Source organism: Enhydra lutris, unplaced genomic scaffold (assembly GCF_002288905.1).
Source record: "Enhydra lutris kenyoni isolate GAN:26980312 unplaced genomic scaffold, ASM228890v2 scaffoldscaffold40, whole genome shotgun sequence".
NCBI classification, from domain to species: domain Eukaryota; kingdom Metazoa; phylum Chordata; class Mammalia; order Carnivora; family Mustelidae; genus Enhydra; species Enhydra lutris.
The window spans coordinates 5,170,545-5,185,436 of NW_019154124.1; the positions used below are offsets into that span (position 1 = coordinate 5,170,545).

The 14,892-nt window shown below is 35.1% G+C and overlaps 1 protein-coding gene across 6 annotated transcripts in view; it reads left to right on the forward strand.

Moving 5' to 3' along the window:
- Positions 1-14,892, forward strand: part of LOC111155226 (origin recognition complex subunit 5) — an 89,854-nt gene that overhangs the window by 21,736 nt on the left and 53,226 nt on the right. For all 6 annotated transcript variants that reach the window (XR_002641124.1, XR_002641125.1, XR_002641126.1 and 3 more), the window contains exons 6-8: positions 1,922-2,052; positions 11,394-11,442; positions 11,531-11,621. Coding sequence is in view for 3 of the 6 variants with exons in the window: in XM_022515346.1 (XP_022371054.1) it covers positions 1,922-2,052; positions 11,394-11,442; positions 11,531-11,621 (271 nt within the window). In the remaining 3 variants the exon portion in view is untranslated. The remainder of the gene's footprint in view (positions 1-1,921; positions 2,053-11,393; positions 11,443-11,530; positions 11,622-14,892) is intronic.

The following is a 14,892-nucleotide window of genomic DNA, read 5'->3' on the forward strand; positions in this document are numbered from 1 at the left end:
GTGCCCCTTTTCCTTGCCTTTTCCTGGGACTTCATTACATGTTATGTTAGACCATATGATATTGTCTCATTGAATCTGTTTACTTATTTAAATTTTATATCTTTCTTCTCTGTGTGTTATCAGGGATAGTTCTTTCTCTCTGTCTTTAAGTTCACTGACTTTTTTTTTTCTGTGTTTAACCTGCTGTTAATCCCATCCAGTGGAATTTATCATTACAGATCCTACTATGCTTTTGTTTTCCCTAGTAGTTTTGACCTTATGAGTATGTTTATAATAGTTGTTTTAATGTCCTTGTCTATTGATTTCCATGACCTCTTTCATTTTGGATTTGTTTCTATTGACTAATTTTATCTATTATGGTATTCATTATGCTACTTTATGTATTTAGTAATTTTTGATTGAATAATAGATACTCTGTTTTTTGTTGTATATTGGACATTTTTCTAGGAAGCACCTAAATTTTTTGAAGATTTATCTGACTCTTTCAGGGCTATTTACATGGACTCCAAAGCTAAGTTGGACTTTGTGTTTTTTATTTAGTGGTTGTGATATAAAAGATGCAGAACTAGTAACAGCCTCCCATACAGAATCTGTTCAGGATAATATTCCAGGCATGTGCCTGGGCTTTGAAATGCACTAGGTTTTTTTTTTTTTTTTTTTTTTCAGTCATCAGCCCTCTCAAAAAGAGGCCTTGGTATATAACTATATATAAGTTTCTCTCTTTTTTTTTTTTTTTTTTTAAGATTTTATTTATGTATTTGACAGAGATCACAGGTAGGCAGAGAGGCAGGCAGAGAGAGAGGAAGGGAAGCAGGCTCCCCACTGAGTAGAGAGCCCGATGCGGGGCTCGATCCCAGGACCCTGGGACCATGACCTGAGCCGAAGGCAGAGGCCTTAAACCCACTGAGCCACCCAGGCGCCCCTATAAGTTTCTCTTAATATATATCCAGTGATAGGCCATATGTATTGTTCAGTCTTGGTATATCTATATCTGTGAGGAATGAGAGAGTGGTAGATTCAGGAGCTGATGGTAAATGGCGTAGTATCCATGGTGAAAATAACTCACCTCTTAAAGGGAATCTTAGACAAAAGGAAATTGACTTGATCGGAACATCCTCTAAGAGTTTTTGCTTGGAAGTATTGCAAAAATCCTGAACCTGTGAAACTGGTAAAGAACTCCTAACGAAGGAGTCTAAAGAGACCATTGCACCAGGGAGCCAGAGGGAATTGCAGTAAGGAATGAATGACTCATTGATTTCGAGTCATTGATTTTTGAATACTGGGTGATTGTTTCTCTTTTAATTTTAACTGTGCTTTTACAGTATGATATTTCCAGCAGGATAAAATAAAGTTTAGGATTCTAAACCTGTGATACTATATGAAGAGTTTAAGGTAGAAGAGAAATACAGTAAAGATAACCAAAGCTTTGGGAAGAAAACATGATTTATAAAAGGGAAAATGATGAAGTAAAGATGATGATTTTCGTAAAAACTTAGGAATTCTTTTTATTTTTCAGAAAATGAAGAGCATTTTCCAGTTTGGTGGTCATTTATGTAGTACCCCTCCTTGCTTTTTCTAGTTAGTTTACTTATTAGGCAGAAAAATTAATAAGATATATATGCTTTTTTCATCCTTGATACTGATTTTGCCTGTAGAGGTTCTTGAGTTTTTATTTAGATGTCATTGTTTAATATTTGTCTTAAGCAATTTTTAGTAATGTTTTTAGAACATTAGATTTGTAATTTTTTTACTTCAGTTTCAAAAGTTGTGTTACTTTTCTAATTTTGTAACAGGTTTCTTATTCCTTAATAATTGCCGGGCCTGTATATTTATTGTTTTATACCCTTGTTATAAAATCCTGGAAGATATAACTTCTGGGGTGTTGGGTTAATCCTTAAGTTCATGTGTGTCCTTTGAACAGGGAACCTTCAAAAGATCCTGTCACATGATCATCCTCCAGAGTATTCAGCTGATTTCTATGCTGCTTACATTAATATTCTTCTTGGAGTTTTCTACACTGTCTGCCGAGATTTGAAAGAGCTCAGACATCTGGTGAGTGGGCTTTTTACTTTAAAAAAAAAAAAAGAAAAGAAAAAGGGGCACCTGGGTGGCTCAGTGGGTTAAGCCTCTACCTTCGGCTTAAGTCATAATCTCAGGGTCCTGGGATCAAGCCCTGAATCAGGCAGTCTGCTCAGCAGGGAGCCTGCTTCTCCTTCTCTCTCTGCCTGCTGCTCTGCCTACTTATGATCTCTCTCTCTCTCTCTCTCTCTCTCTGTCAAACAAATAAAATCTTAAAAAAATATAAATTAAAAAAAGAAAAGGTACATCTTTTAATATTTTTCCACATAGAAATGGTGTGAGGTAGGCTAGCAGCTGAAAATTTATTCTAGAAATTTGGATATGGCCTTTTGAGGCTAACATAGTATGTGGTAGTCTCTTCCTTAGTACAAACTTCAGTCTGACCAGAAAACCTTCATTCATTTTTAGTTATGTCTTCTCACTCTTCCTTAGGAGTGTTTTTGTTTCCTTCTTTCTCTTTTTCTAATTGCAGAAAATGTAAAACTTCATTAAAATCAAAGTGAAGAGAAATAGAAGGTATGAAAGCTTAATAAATAATTTTATGTTTTTTAATTTTTTGTAACATTTCTCTCAGGTTTTGTGTATGTAGCAATAGGAGTCTGGCATCCATATGAACTTAAGAATAGTCAGGATAGTCAGAAGCCTTAACTACAGGTCTTTCATGAGCCATTCACCTTTAGTTATCTTTATATAAAGGATTGCTTTTAATATTTATGTAAATGATTACTTAAAAGGTTATTTAAAAGAGTAGTAAAGCTATTTATATTTCATTAAAGAAATCATATTTACTTTAATTTTTCTTTGATCTATTTTTTAATTGAATGTGAAGGGAAGGAGGCAAGAGTGTCTGGTTTCCCTTTTAGAAACCTTCCATTTATACTAAGATTTTGTCTACATGTAAGAAAGTGATAATATATCTAAGGCTGGGAAGCAGTTACTTTTTTTTTTTTTTTTAAGATTCTATTCAATTATTTGAGAGAGAGAGAACATGAGCAGGGGGAGGGGCAAGCAGCCTACCCAGGACCCTGGGATCATGACCTGAGCTGAAGGCAGATGCTTAACTGACTGAGCCACCCAGGTGCCCCTGGAAAACAGTTTGTTTAAAAGGAACAGATTCTGTAGATTTTTAGCACATTTTCTTTGTTTTACTCTTTTCTTCAAGGGATTCAGTATGTGTTTGAGACAGAATGTAGAAGAAGGTGACCATTTAAAATTGTGTTAACATTTAGTATGTTTTTCTAAGTTTTAGATTTTAGGCTTCTTCTGATTTAGATGTAGATAGCAAATATCTTCTGAGTAGGGAAAAAACAAGAGACAAGCTGTTTTAGTTCAGGCTTGTCACTGACATCTCTCCAGCAGTTGAATGTCTTGAATCCCTGGTGCCCAAAGGAAGTGACAACAGAGGGGCTTACAGAGGGGAGAGGGGTCAGTACACGGTCCCTGCATGAGGTAAAGTCAGGGGGAACACATCTCGCCTAGTAAGTAACCTGCAGTTGCCACAACTTAACCACTGATGTCCTTGAATCCTGTGGGAATCTGTGCCTGCAGCCATTTCAAAGTAGATCATAAAGTGTAAGAATAAAGAAGTGTTTGGGGAACTATTTCTAAAGAAAGTGTAGAAGAAAATATATATTTAAATATGGTACCTTTTATAGTCCTCTATTTTATATAGTCCTTTTTTAGTCCTTTAGGTTTTTCTGAGAAAATATTTAGGGATGAGATTACAGTTTTGTTATTGTTGTTACATCATGTTCATAAATTTGAAGCTTAAAGTGTGGTTTAAGCTTTTACTACTACTAGTAATGCTAATATATCTAAGAAATTATCTGTAAGCACAGGAAGGAAAATAACAGTATTCTTGTTTTCCTCCATATGTGGAACATAGGGTAACAAAGATGCTTTCTTTCAAGTGGATGCTATTGTTTATTTCAAAGTTTGTAAGTAGCATAGTTATTGAAAGTTTAATAAATTACTTGGAAAGGATTCTTTTTAGGCATCTTTTCTACATATGCACTTTTAAGTTTGCTTTACAACTTATTTCTTTAAGTACTATTTTTTGGAGGCTAGATCTGTAGGTAGCCCAAGATAGGAGAAAGTAAAGTACTACCTAGAATATTCATTTAGATTTGTCTTCTCTATCTTTATGATATTCTTAAAAATAGTAATTATAACTTTTAAAAGGGTCAATTGAAGAAGTTATTTTTATATTCATTTATGAGTGCCAAACACAGAATGATTTATTTTCTAAAAGTTTTTGCATGGTCCTTTTAAAACAAATCTGTTACACATTAAGTTTATTGTATTTTAAACTTTTTTCTTCTTAAATATCATAATTTTCTTAGAAATTACTCAGAAAAATTAACTGGTTAGGCAGAGCTTAGTAATCTTTTAGAGTGCAATTCCAAATTTCTGGTGCCAGGTTTTGTTATTGTTTGGCCATGTGCCTGTGGTGAACTGTGACATAGTGACTAAGAAGTGGATGCCGGATAATTGAATATCTGTATATTCAATATACATGGTATATATGATGTATATATACCATGTACCATATGTATATATGGTAGAATATATATATATACACCCCATATATGTATATACATATATACACATACACATATATGAATATATACATATATATCCTATGTATATATGGTAGAATGAGCAGAGGACTTAATATTAAAATACCTTAGCTCTGCCACTTACAAGCTCTGTATGTAGTTTTATGTACTTCAATTTCCTCATTTCTAAAGTGTGGGGGGGGCAGCCAAGAGTACTTACCTCAGATGATTTTTATGAGGATAAAATGAAATACTCTCTATTAAAGTACTTATATAAAAATATGTTAGGTGATATTAGTGATAACAGTAAGTTATTTGAATAAATATTCTTTTAAAGTACAAATAATTTCTGGGGGGATCATTTACTTTTTGTAAATTATTCGAATGAACTAATACAGTTGGTCTTTATGTAGCCAGGACCCAGCACTGCCTAGGAAATAGCAGCTTATCTTTGAGCAGGGGACTAGATAACTCATCCAGTGGATGTTTAGAGCATGGGAAGAGGTAGGTTCTGGGTCATAAGATAGCGAAGGGAGCTGGCACAGAGAAGCTTCTCAGAGTACAGTCTTCTGCCTTGCCCGTAACTTACTTGTCTCACGTGCAGCTGACCAACCCAATGTAATTTCTACTTCAAACAGTCATGAAACTCTCAAATCTCAAATTCTTTCATGTATTTTTCAATCTTTTTTTTTTTTTTTTTTTGATGAGGAAGAGATTGTCACAGTTCTGAAAATGGTTACAGATCTGTCCACTAGCTCTCAGTTGACTCAAAAGACAGTACACACCAATGTGTTTCTATATATACTGGTTATTTTTTCTTTATTTTTACAGTACGATTGTACTAGGGAAAAATGGTCCCTGAGAGCTAAAATGAATGAGATCATAAAATTTTGCAAATAAAGAATCATGAGGTCTGGCTCCAGAGCATATGTTCATAAGCACTATGTTACAACTACCTCTTAAATAATAGCCAGTTTTATTGAGTACTTTCTGTCTACTGGCCACTGTTCTAATCCTTTTACCAATATCGACTCAATTCTTACAAAAACCCTGTGAAGGAAGGCATTATCATGAATTTTCATTTTATAGATGAAGAAACATAAGATGTATCATTTACCAGCTATGTTCTTGGCAAGTTACTTAACCTTTTTGAACTTGAGTTTTCTCTTCTGTTAAGCAGGTATATTATCTGCCCCAGAGGAATTTTGTGAGTTAAAAAAAGGGGGGGTGGGGAGCACATGTTAAATGCCTGATAGCTGAAAGGGATCAGTTAATTTTAGTTCTCTTCTTCCCGCTGCTGAGCAAATGTTCATGGACTTAAAAATACATTGTAATCTTACTAATTCCAAGATCATAAACTATGGCTTGTGTATGGAGACTGCTAACCAAAACTGCTTTAGGTTTGCATCATATGTTAAAGTCATATATTAAAGAATATGAAGTTTGAAGGTTGATCTGGCAGAACAGCTATTATTCTGTTGATGGCCAGGTTTGGTTTGACAGATGGCTGGGTGAGTGGGTGTCCTTCACCATTGTTTTATGTCTTTATACTGATTGATTTATCAACGAGGATGTCTTTTCCACATAGAAAAGAGCTACTTTTTGGTGAAACGTTCTTAATGGGGAGGCAGAGTCTTTAATTAGGAGAAATAACCTAGTTAGGTTTGTTTTTCTTTTACTTTCTTCTTGATTTTTTTGATCAAAGTGTAGCATACATATAGAAAAACACAAGAGGTGCCTGGGTGGCGCTCAGTTGGTTAAGCATTGGACTCTTGATTTCAGCTTAGGTCTTGATCTCAGAGTCATGAGTTCAAGCTCCACATTGGGCTCCACACTGGGTGTGGAGCCTACTTTAAAAAAAGAGAAAAGCACATAAACCATACATATGCACCACAGTGAATTATCACAAAATGAAAACAGCTGTGTAAATATAATCCAAGTCAAAAAGTAGAAAATTACTAACATCCAAGGAGCCCACTTCATGCTTCCTCCCAGTTCCTACCTCTTCTTCCCTCCTCAGAGATAATCACTATCTTTGCTTCTAACATTAAAGGTTAGTTTTGCCTGTTCTTGAACTTTTATCTAAAGGGAAACATACAGTATGCATTCTTTTTTTATCTGTCTACTTTTGCTCAACATTTTGAGATACTCATCCATGTTAAATGAAGCTATGGCATATCTTGAGTGGTCCCATAGTCATCTTTAGACAAAAGAGTAAGCAAGAAACAGTATTTAGCTAGCTTTCCCAGTTGGGCCTTCATAGGGTACCTTTACTTTTGGCCTTGAATAATTAAGAATTCTTTTTGTATCACAACCACATTGATTGGTACTGACATGTTAATAGTTTGTTCTCATTATTTTATTAGATATAGTATTTACAAGATAAAGTATTGGATAGTTTTAAAAGTTATTTAAAAATTTTTGGAAGCATTTATGGGGCACCTGAGTAGCTTTGTCAGTTAAAGTGTCTGCCTTTGACTCAGGTTATGATCTCAGGGTTCTGGGATTGAGACCCACATCCAGCTCCCTGCTCAGCGGGGAGCCTGCTTCTCCCTTTTCCTCTGCCTTTCCCTCTGCTGTGCTTTCTCTTGCTCTCTCTCTCTCTGCCAAATAAATAAATAAAATCTTTAAAAAATTTTTTGGAAGCAGTTTCTAATTTACCAAAAGTTGCAGGTACAATAAAAAGAATTTTTCCTCTTTTTTTCCCCTAATCATCTGAGATTATTTGTAACCTGATGCCCCGTGACCCCAAATACTTTAGCGCATGTATCTTAGAATGGCATTCTCCCACATAACTACAGTACAGCCATCAAAACGAGAAAATGGGCTCATTGGTCCAATCTGATCCTCAGACCCTATTCAGGATTTGCCACTTGTCACAATGATGTACTTGAGAGCAAAAGAATCCAATTGAGAACAACAGACTGCATTTAGTTGCTATGTTTCTTGAACTTTCATTTGGAGTAGTTGTTCAGTTTTCAACTTTCATGATCTTGAGACCTTTAAAGATTACAGGTCAGTTGTTTTGTGGAATCACCTTTCATTTGTTTGCTTATGGTCAAATTCAGGTTATGCATCTGACAGAAATATCACAGAAATGATGCTTTCTTCTCATTGCATCTTGTCAGGTGTTACAGGATTTCATTTTATTTTATAACTGGTAATGTTCACTTTGATCATTTGATTAAGATGGTATTTCTTTTCTCCTTGTTGTGGGGAAGTATCTCAAAACCTTGTAAATACCCTGCTCCTCATCAGAATTTCAACTTAATCATTTTTCATATCTGTCTGGCTTTAGGATATCCTGTTTTATGGTTTTTTTTTTTAATTTTTATTTATTTGACAGATCATAAGTAGGCAGAGAGTCAGGCAGAGAGAGAGGGGGAAGCAGGCTCCCCACTGAGCAGAGAGCCTGATTCGGGGCTCGATCCCAGGATCTTGACCTGAGCGGAAGGCAGAGGCTTAACCCACTGAGCCACCCGGGTGCCCCAGTATATCCTGTTTTAAGATAGGACAATTACCAAGGTGGGTATCACATAATCCCATGAGCACTTTAAAAGGAGAGTTTTCTGTGGCTGCTGAAAGAAGGGGAAGTCAGAGATTGGGAGCATACTTTAACTTCTGGGTAAGATGGGGATGATAATAATAATGTCTACCCCATAGGCTCATTTAGAGGATTAAATGAGTTAATGCATATAATAAGGGCTCCATTGCTTGATTAAATCAGTGTTAACACAGATGTTCTCAGTTCTGATTTTTATATCTCTAATATTTCAGAGATGAAATGTAGGCATTCTTAAAAAGGCAAAAGAGTTCAGAAATTATTTCTGTGTGGCCTTGGAATATTAAAATATGTTTCTATATTTGTACTTGAACATGTGTGTTAGCTTTCTATTGTTGTGTAACAAATTACCACAAATTTAGTGGCTTAAAACAATACACATTTATTAGCTCACAGTTCTGTAGGTCAGAAATCCAGGTACTGTTGCTGGCTTCTGCTCAGGATATCAGATAAAATTAAAATTTTGCCTAAACTCTATTCTCATCTTGAGTTCTAGGGAAAATAGCTTCCAAGCTCGTTCAGACTCGACAGAATGCAGGTTTTCTTGGCTGTAAGAATGAGGTCTGAAGCTGTCTTGCCAGCTGTCAGCCAAGTCCCAGGCCTCCTGGAGAGCACCTATGTTCTTTGCCACTTACCTATCCATCCACCAGCCAGCAAGGGTTTGTTTAGTCCTTATACTCCTAATCTCTGACTTCTGTGACTAGCCAGAGAACACTTTCTGTTTTTGAAGGGCTTCTGTGATTAGGTCAGACTCATCTGATTATCTCTATTTTGGGGACTATCTTTGGGACTTTAATTACATCTACAAAATTCTTTTATAGCAGTACCTAAATTAATGTTTGATTGAATAATGAGAGAAGGTATGCATATATATCAGGGGCTGGCAGTCTTGGGGGGCTATCCTAGAGTTTTGCTTACTATAGTATACATGTATCTTTTTTTTTTTTTTAAGTTTTGTTTTTAGTAATCTCTACACCCAACATGGGGCTCAAACTCATGACTCTGAGATTGTGGGGCACACTTTTCTGACTGAGCCAGCCAGGTGCCCTTTTTAGATGGTTTTCTAACAAATAATTTCAAGTAGAATAATGAATTTTCTTTGAAAATCTCACTGAGAAAGAGTTGAAAGTTTCCTAAATTGCCTATCTAATGGATTGTTTGGCCTCTTAAAGCAATGCAAGTTTTTCTTTGCTGTATAAGGGAAATAGTCTCTCTGTTTCACCTTGGTCAGGCTTTGATAACTTAATGCCCTTATTGGTTTAGAAATAAATTCCCAGGACATCTCACAGATCATGATCATGAATTCAGGCACTGGAATCTCTGTGCCTATAGGCAAATTATATTTTGCTTTCTTGGCCAACAAATGGGCATAATAAAAGTGCAGTTGTCAGGAATAAGTGAGATAACAGGTGGCCATAACTAACTCTTGATAATTAAGCTTCTCCTGTTGTGAGCATGAATATTTACTGAGCACATGGTCATTTCTTAATAAAGTTATGCCTCTGTCTTGCCCCCATCCCCTTTTTGAGGTAAGAGTAAAATATATACTTACAAGTTTAGGAATAATGGGGAGATACATGGGGGGAATGTTCAGTGGGAATAGAAATTTATTATATCAAAAAATTTTCTAAAAATTATTTTTGCTTGGGCTTTGGAATTATTTTTGTGATTTTATTAGCAGGCTTTTCATTTCCAGTCTCTGGGTAATTTGGAGGACAGTTTAAATTATCAATGGTCCTAAAGTTAGATTTTGGTGTAAATAATCCTATATATAGGGAATTAAGATTTGCTTATATTTGAGGATTAATATAGGAGAAATGGGTATAATATTAGAGAGCACATTTGAGTGTTAATAGCCAAAGTTGTGAAAAGTATTTTGTATTTGGACAGATTATTTTGTCAAATTTCCCTTGTTTGTAAGGGCTAGGATTTATGATTTACTTAAATACCGAGATTGTATTTGGACAGTTATGGGTACTCATAATCTTATAGCTTTATATACTCAACAAGTTCTTGTGGAATGACATGGGGAAGATATGAATTTACTGAATTAAAATGAGAAAATAGTCTCCTAAAGTTATCTTCATTACTTTTTACTGCTATTTGTAAATGATTAAACATGTATTTTAATGGTTTGGCCAAGAAAAAAAAGCAGTTCGCCAAGTTGTTTACCAGTTACTTCTGATATCGTGACGTCACTGTTATTAAGCAGTGTTTAGATCTGAAAACCTGAAACTAAGCTCAGAGAGTTGGCCTCTCTACACTTAATATGAACAGAGTTTGGAAGATTTTTCTGCCCTAAACTGTTGCTTTTTATGAAGTAAAATAGGAAAAACTGTTTCAAGGATTAGTTCTCAGCTCTCTCTCACCTTCTAGATTTGAGGTTGGATAGTTAATATGTGAATATTTACCTCTGTCTATCCCCAGGCTTCATTATGGAATCATTTCAGTATGAAATACTTGTGATCAAGTTAATATTAATAAATGGCAGCAGCTTGTTTTTATAAGTTTGCTTGAACTACTTCTTGGTAGAATTCCTGTTGATTCATGGAAAACTAATAAATAATCTTGATTAGTTAGTGCTTCTCAGACTTTGGAATACATAGAATTCTTGGAGAGATTGTTAAAGTGGATTCCTGGATCTCATTCTTAGAGGTTCTGATCGTGTGTGCCTGGCATGGTGCCAAGAACTTGCATTTACAATAGTCTCAGGTGGTGGTGCCAATTTCATAATTTTGAATTGTACTGAATGAGATAATGTTTGATTTGTGAAAATGTTCAGACCTTGGAAAGTAACAGGTTAAATTTAGTGGTATTGTGTGTTTTATGGTCCTTTATTGTCATAAACTATTATAAATTATAATATAATTTTATTTTATTATAAATAATAAAATTATAAACTATATATAATTATAAACTAAAATTACAAATTATGCTTCGCTCCATTACTTTATATCTAGAGGCTAATATATTAGGCGGGATTTAGGCAATTCAGGAGTATTTTGTATGTTGTTTTACTATCATTTTTTATATTTGTTGTTTTATTATTGTAATAAGCTATAATAATATTTTACCTGAGTAATTATATTGAAGTAAAATTACCTACATTCTAATTAACATTGTACTTGGAAAATAATTCCTATTTGTGGCGAATAAGTGCTTTCTCTCTCTCTTTTTTTTCCCTTCATTTACAGGCAGTACTTAATTTTCCTAAATATTGTGAACCTGTGGTTAAAGGAGAAGGTAATTGTGTAATTTTACTTATTAATATTTGTTTTGAAACAATTTCTGTAAGATCTGAATTTTTGAAATTTTCTCCCCTTTGGGGTAGCAAATGAACGTGATACTCGCAAACTCTGGAGAAATATTGAACCTCATTTGAAGAGAGCCATGCAGACTGTTTATCTCAGGGAAATATCAAGGTAATTTTCTGTTAGTGTGTATATTTCTATTTTTAATGTAGATATTTTGTCTACTAAAGTTTACATGTTTTCCTTTACCTTCTTCACACTAGGAAAAAACTCATGAGTTTTTAATCATTTCTTCTTATTTTGGGAAGGACAGACAATTTTTAACCAGTATGTTACACAGTTTGAAGCAAGGCATTTATTTCACAATTGCTAACTTTTTTTAGGTCTGGAAAGCTACAGGAAAATCAGCTTTAGCTTTGTTTTTTATATTTGGTTTAAGTATTTGAATAGGTTTAATGAAAACTTGATTATTAAAGCAATGTGTAAATCAAATACTAAGTCTGCACTTGTCTGCTTTTAGAACTTCATAGTAGTGAAACTGCTCAGGAGATGTGGTGGCATATAGTGAGAAGAATAGGGTTTTGATTTCTCTTTCAGCCATTTTCTACCTCTAGGCCTCAGCTCCCTCCTCTCATAGTCTTTCCAAGACTTAAAGTGTGTGAGAACGATTTATGAATAATACAGTGCCTTACAGGTGATAGGTTAAGCCTCAGTTACAAATATCAACAACACGATCTGCTTTTCTCACTTTCTGGTTGGTTGTGTTATCATTTTTCTCTCATAAATACCTTAATCTGTAACTACTTTTTTTTTTTATTAACATATAATGTATCATTTGCCGCAGGGGTACAGGTCTGTGAATAATCAGGCTTACACATTTCACAGCACTCACCATAGCACATACCCTCCCCAATATCCATATGTAACTACTATTCTTTACTAACTTTGCTTTTCATTTAATTAATTGATTAGATTATAATTCAGGGAGCAATTCAATAGTTTTCTGTTTTTTTTTTTTAAAGATTTTATTTATTTTTTTGAGAGAGAGACAGTGAGAGACAACATGAGCGAGGAGAAGGTCAGAGGGAGACGCAGACTCCCCATGGAGCTGGGAGCCTGATGCGGGACTCGATCCCGGGACTCCAGGATCATGACCTGAGCTGAAGGCAGTCACTTAACCAACTGAGCTGCCCAGGACCCCAATTCAGTAGTTTTTAAATAAATAGAAACATTACAAAGATACTGTTATTCCACTTTTCAATAATAAAAGTCATTTGATAAGGATTTTTGGAAGTCACAGAATAGAAAAGCTTGTGATCTGCTCTTTTAAAGATAGAAAAATTTGGATGCTTGTTAAAATGATTTTTACATAATAAAGTACTTAGAGTTTCTCATAGGATAGTCATGGCCATGCATGTAAATCCAGTTTTCTCCACAAGCTCAATAAGGAGAGGAGATAAAATCACTCATAACTCCTGTCTGCAGTATAACTGGGTGGCTATGGAGTTGACTACAAACTTCAGTTTATGTGTAATTAGTGAAACAGCCTAAGCCAGTGGAGCCAGCTCCTGAGCTCATGCTGAAGTAAAATGTTAAGCAGTGACTGCAAGAAGAGGATGGGCTCACTAGTTGTGAAGAAAGACAGATGAAATCACCTCTGGATGAGAGTCTGGCCCTGAGTGGGAAAACATTGAGAACAAGTGGGACCCAGGGTTAAAGCACTGGCTACTAAAGAATCAAAAGGAAGTGTTTTAAGAGTATGTATGGCAAGAATTATCATGGTAGTCTTGGAAAAGGATTGTTGTTGTTGTTGTTGTTTTAAAGGATTGTTTTTGAGGGAAGACAGAAAGATGATTTGGAAGCTGAGGGTATCCCCTGAAGGGTAGGTAGGTAGTCAATAAAAAAGCAAGGGGTAGAAATTAGGATAGCCATGGCACCACCCCCCTATCAAACAAAAAAAAGAATGACGAAATTGGAAGATAAGCCAATCCCTCCCCCTCAAAAAGGCACTATGTTTTAAAGAAGATGCATTTCATTTTTACAGAAGAAGGCATTTTAGAACCAAGAACTCTACTAAGCCATCCCAAACCCTCTCACCCCTGCATTCATAGTATCATCTGTTTGCTGATCCAAGCAAACGCTGGGCATTTCAAAATGAAGAGAATATAAATAGAAAATCCACAAAAAGGTATTATAAGAAGAAATAGAAAATGTGAATAAAAAAATTTTCGCTGATAAGAATTTTTCCCTTCCCATCAAAATAAAGCACAGGAAGATATTTTAAATTTTAAACAAGCATCTTCTAATATGAAAAAATACTTAAAATCAGAAATTCAGCAACTCAGAATAGAAAAATAGGAAGATGTGAAACAAAATTGACCAAACTCAGGAATGGAATTCAAGCAAAAGTAATTTCCTCATTTGAACATGAAATTTTAAGATATCCAAAGGAGAGTAGATTCAATTGAGAATATAATAAAGAATATTGAAGAGAAGGGGCACCTGGGTGGCTCAGTGGGTTAAAGCCTCTGCCTTCGGCTCAGGTCATGATCTCAAGATCCTGGGATCGAGCCCCGAATCGGGCTCTCTGCTCGGCGGGGAGACTGCTTCTTCCCTTCTCTCTCTCTCTGCCTGCCTCTCTGCCTACTTGTGATCTGTCAAATAAATAAATAAAATCTTAAAAAAAAAAAGAATATTGAAGAGAAGAATGAAAACAACCAGGAGGACAAAACTAAATAAAGAGGTAAAAATAATCAAGTAGAATCTAATAAATGTGATAGGCAAAGAAGATTCAATGTATGTGTAATTGGAGTTCCTAAAGAATGAAAACAATGGATTTGAATTAAGATCTAAAACTGTTATCCAAGATTTTCTAGAAGTGAAAAAAAGACCTTGTTCCACATTTTTAAAAGAAGATTTTATTTATTTATTTGAGATACAGGAGGAGAGAGGGAGAGAGAGAGAGAGAGAGAGAGCCCAAGCAGGGGGATGGGCAGAGGGAAAAGTAGAAGCCGACTCCCCACTGAGCAGGGAACCTGATGTGCTGCTCAGTCCCGGGACCATGACCTGAGCTGAAGGAAGATGCTCAACCAGGACTGAGCCACCCAGGTGCTGGTGGATAGACTTTTTAGTTAGATCTCAGTTGAAACTGGTTCTACCATGTAGAAGCTTTGTGTTGGTTAACTTCTCTTTCAGTTTTGTCATTTGTAAAAAAAGGGGGAAAAAAAGGATATGTTTCTGTCTTATAAGTTCATGAATATTAAATGGAATATCTTAAGAACTGGGTTCATAAGAGACATAAATGTTAGTCTCCTCTCTTCTCATTAAAGATGTCATTTTATCTCCTTGTTTTGCAAGTGTAAATAATGTTAAATGGGTAATTGCTATATAAGAAATTCTTACCAATTTAAACTGCCTCAAAGTCTGGGTTATAACAATGTAA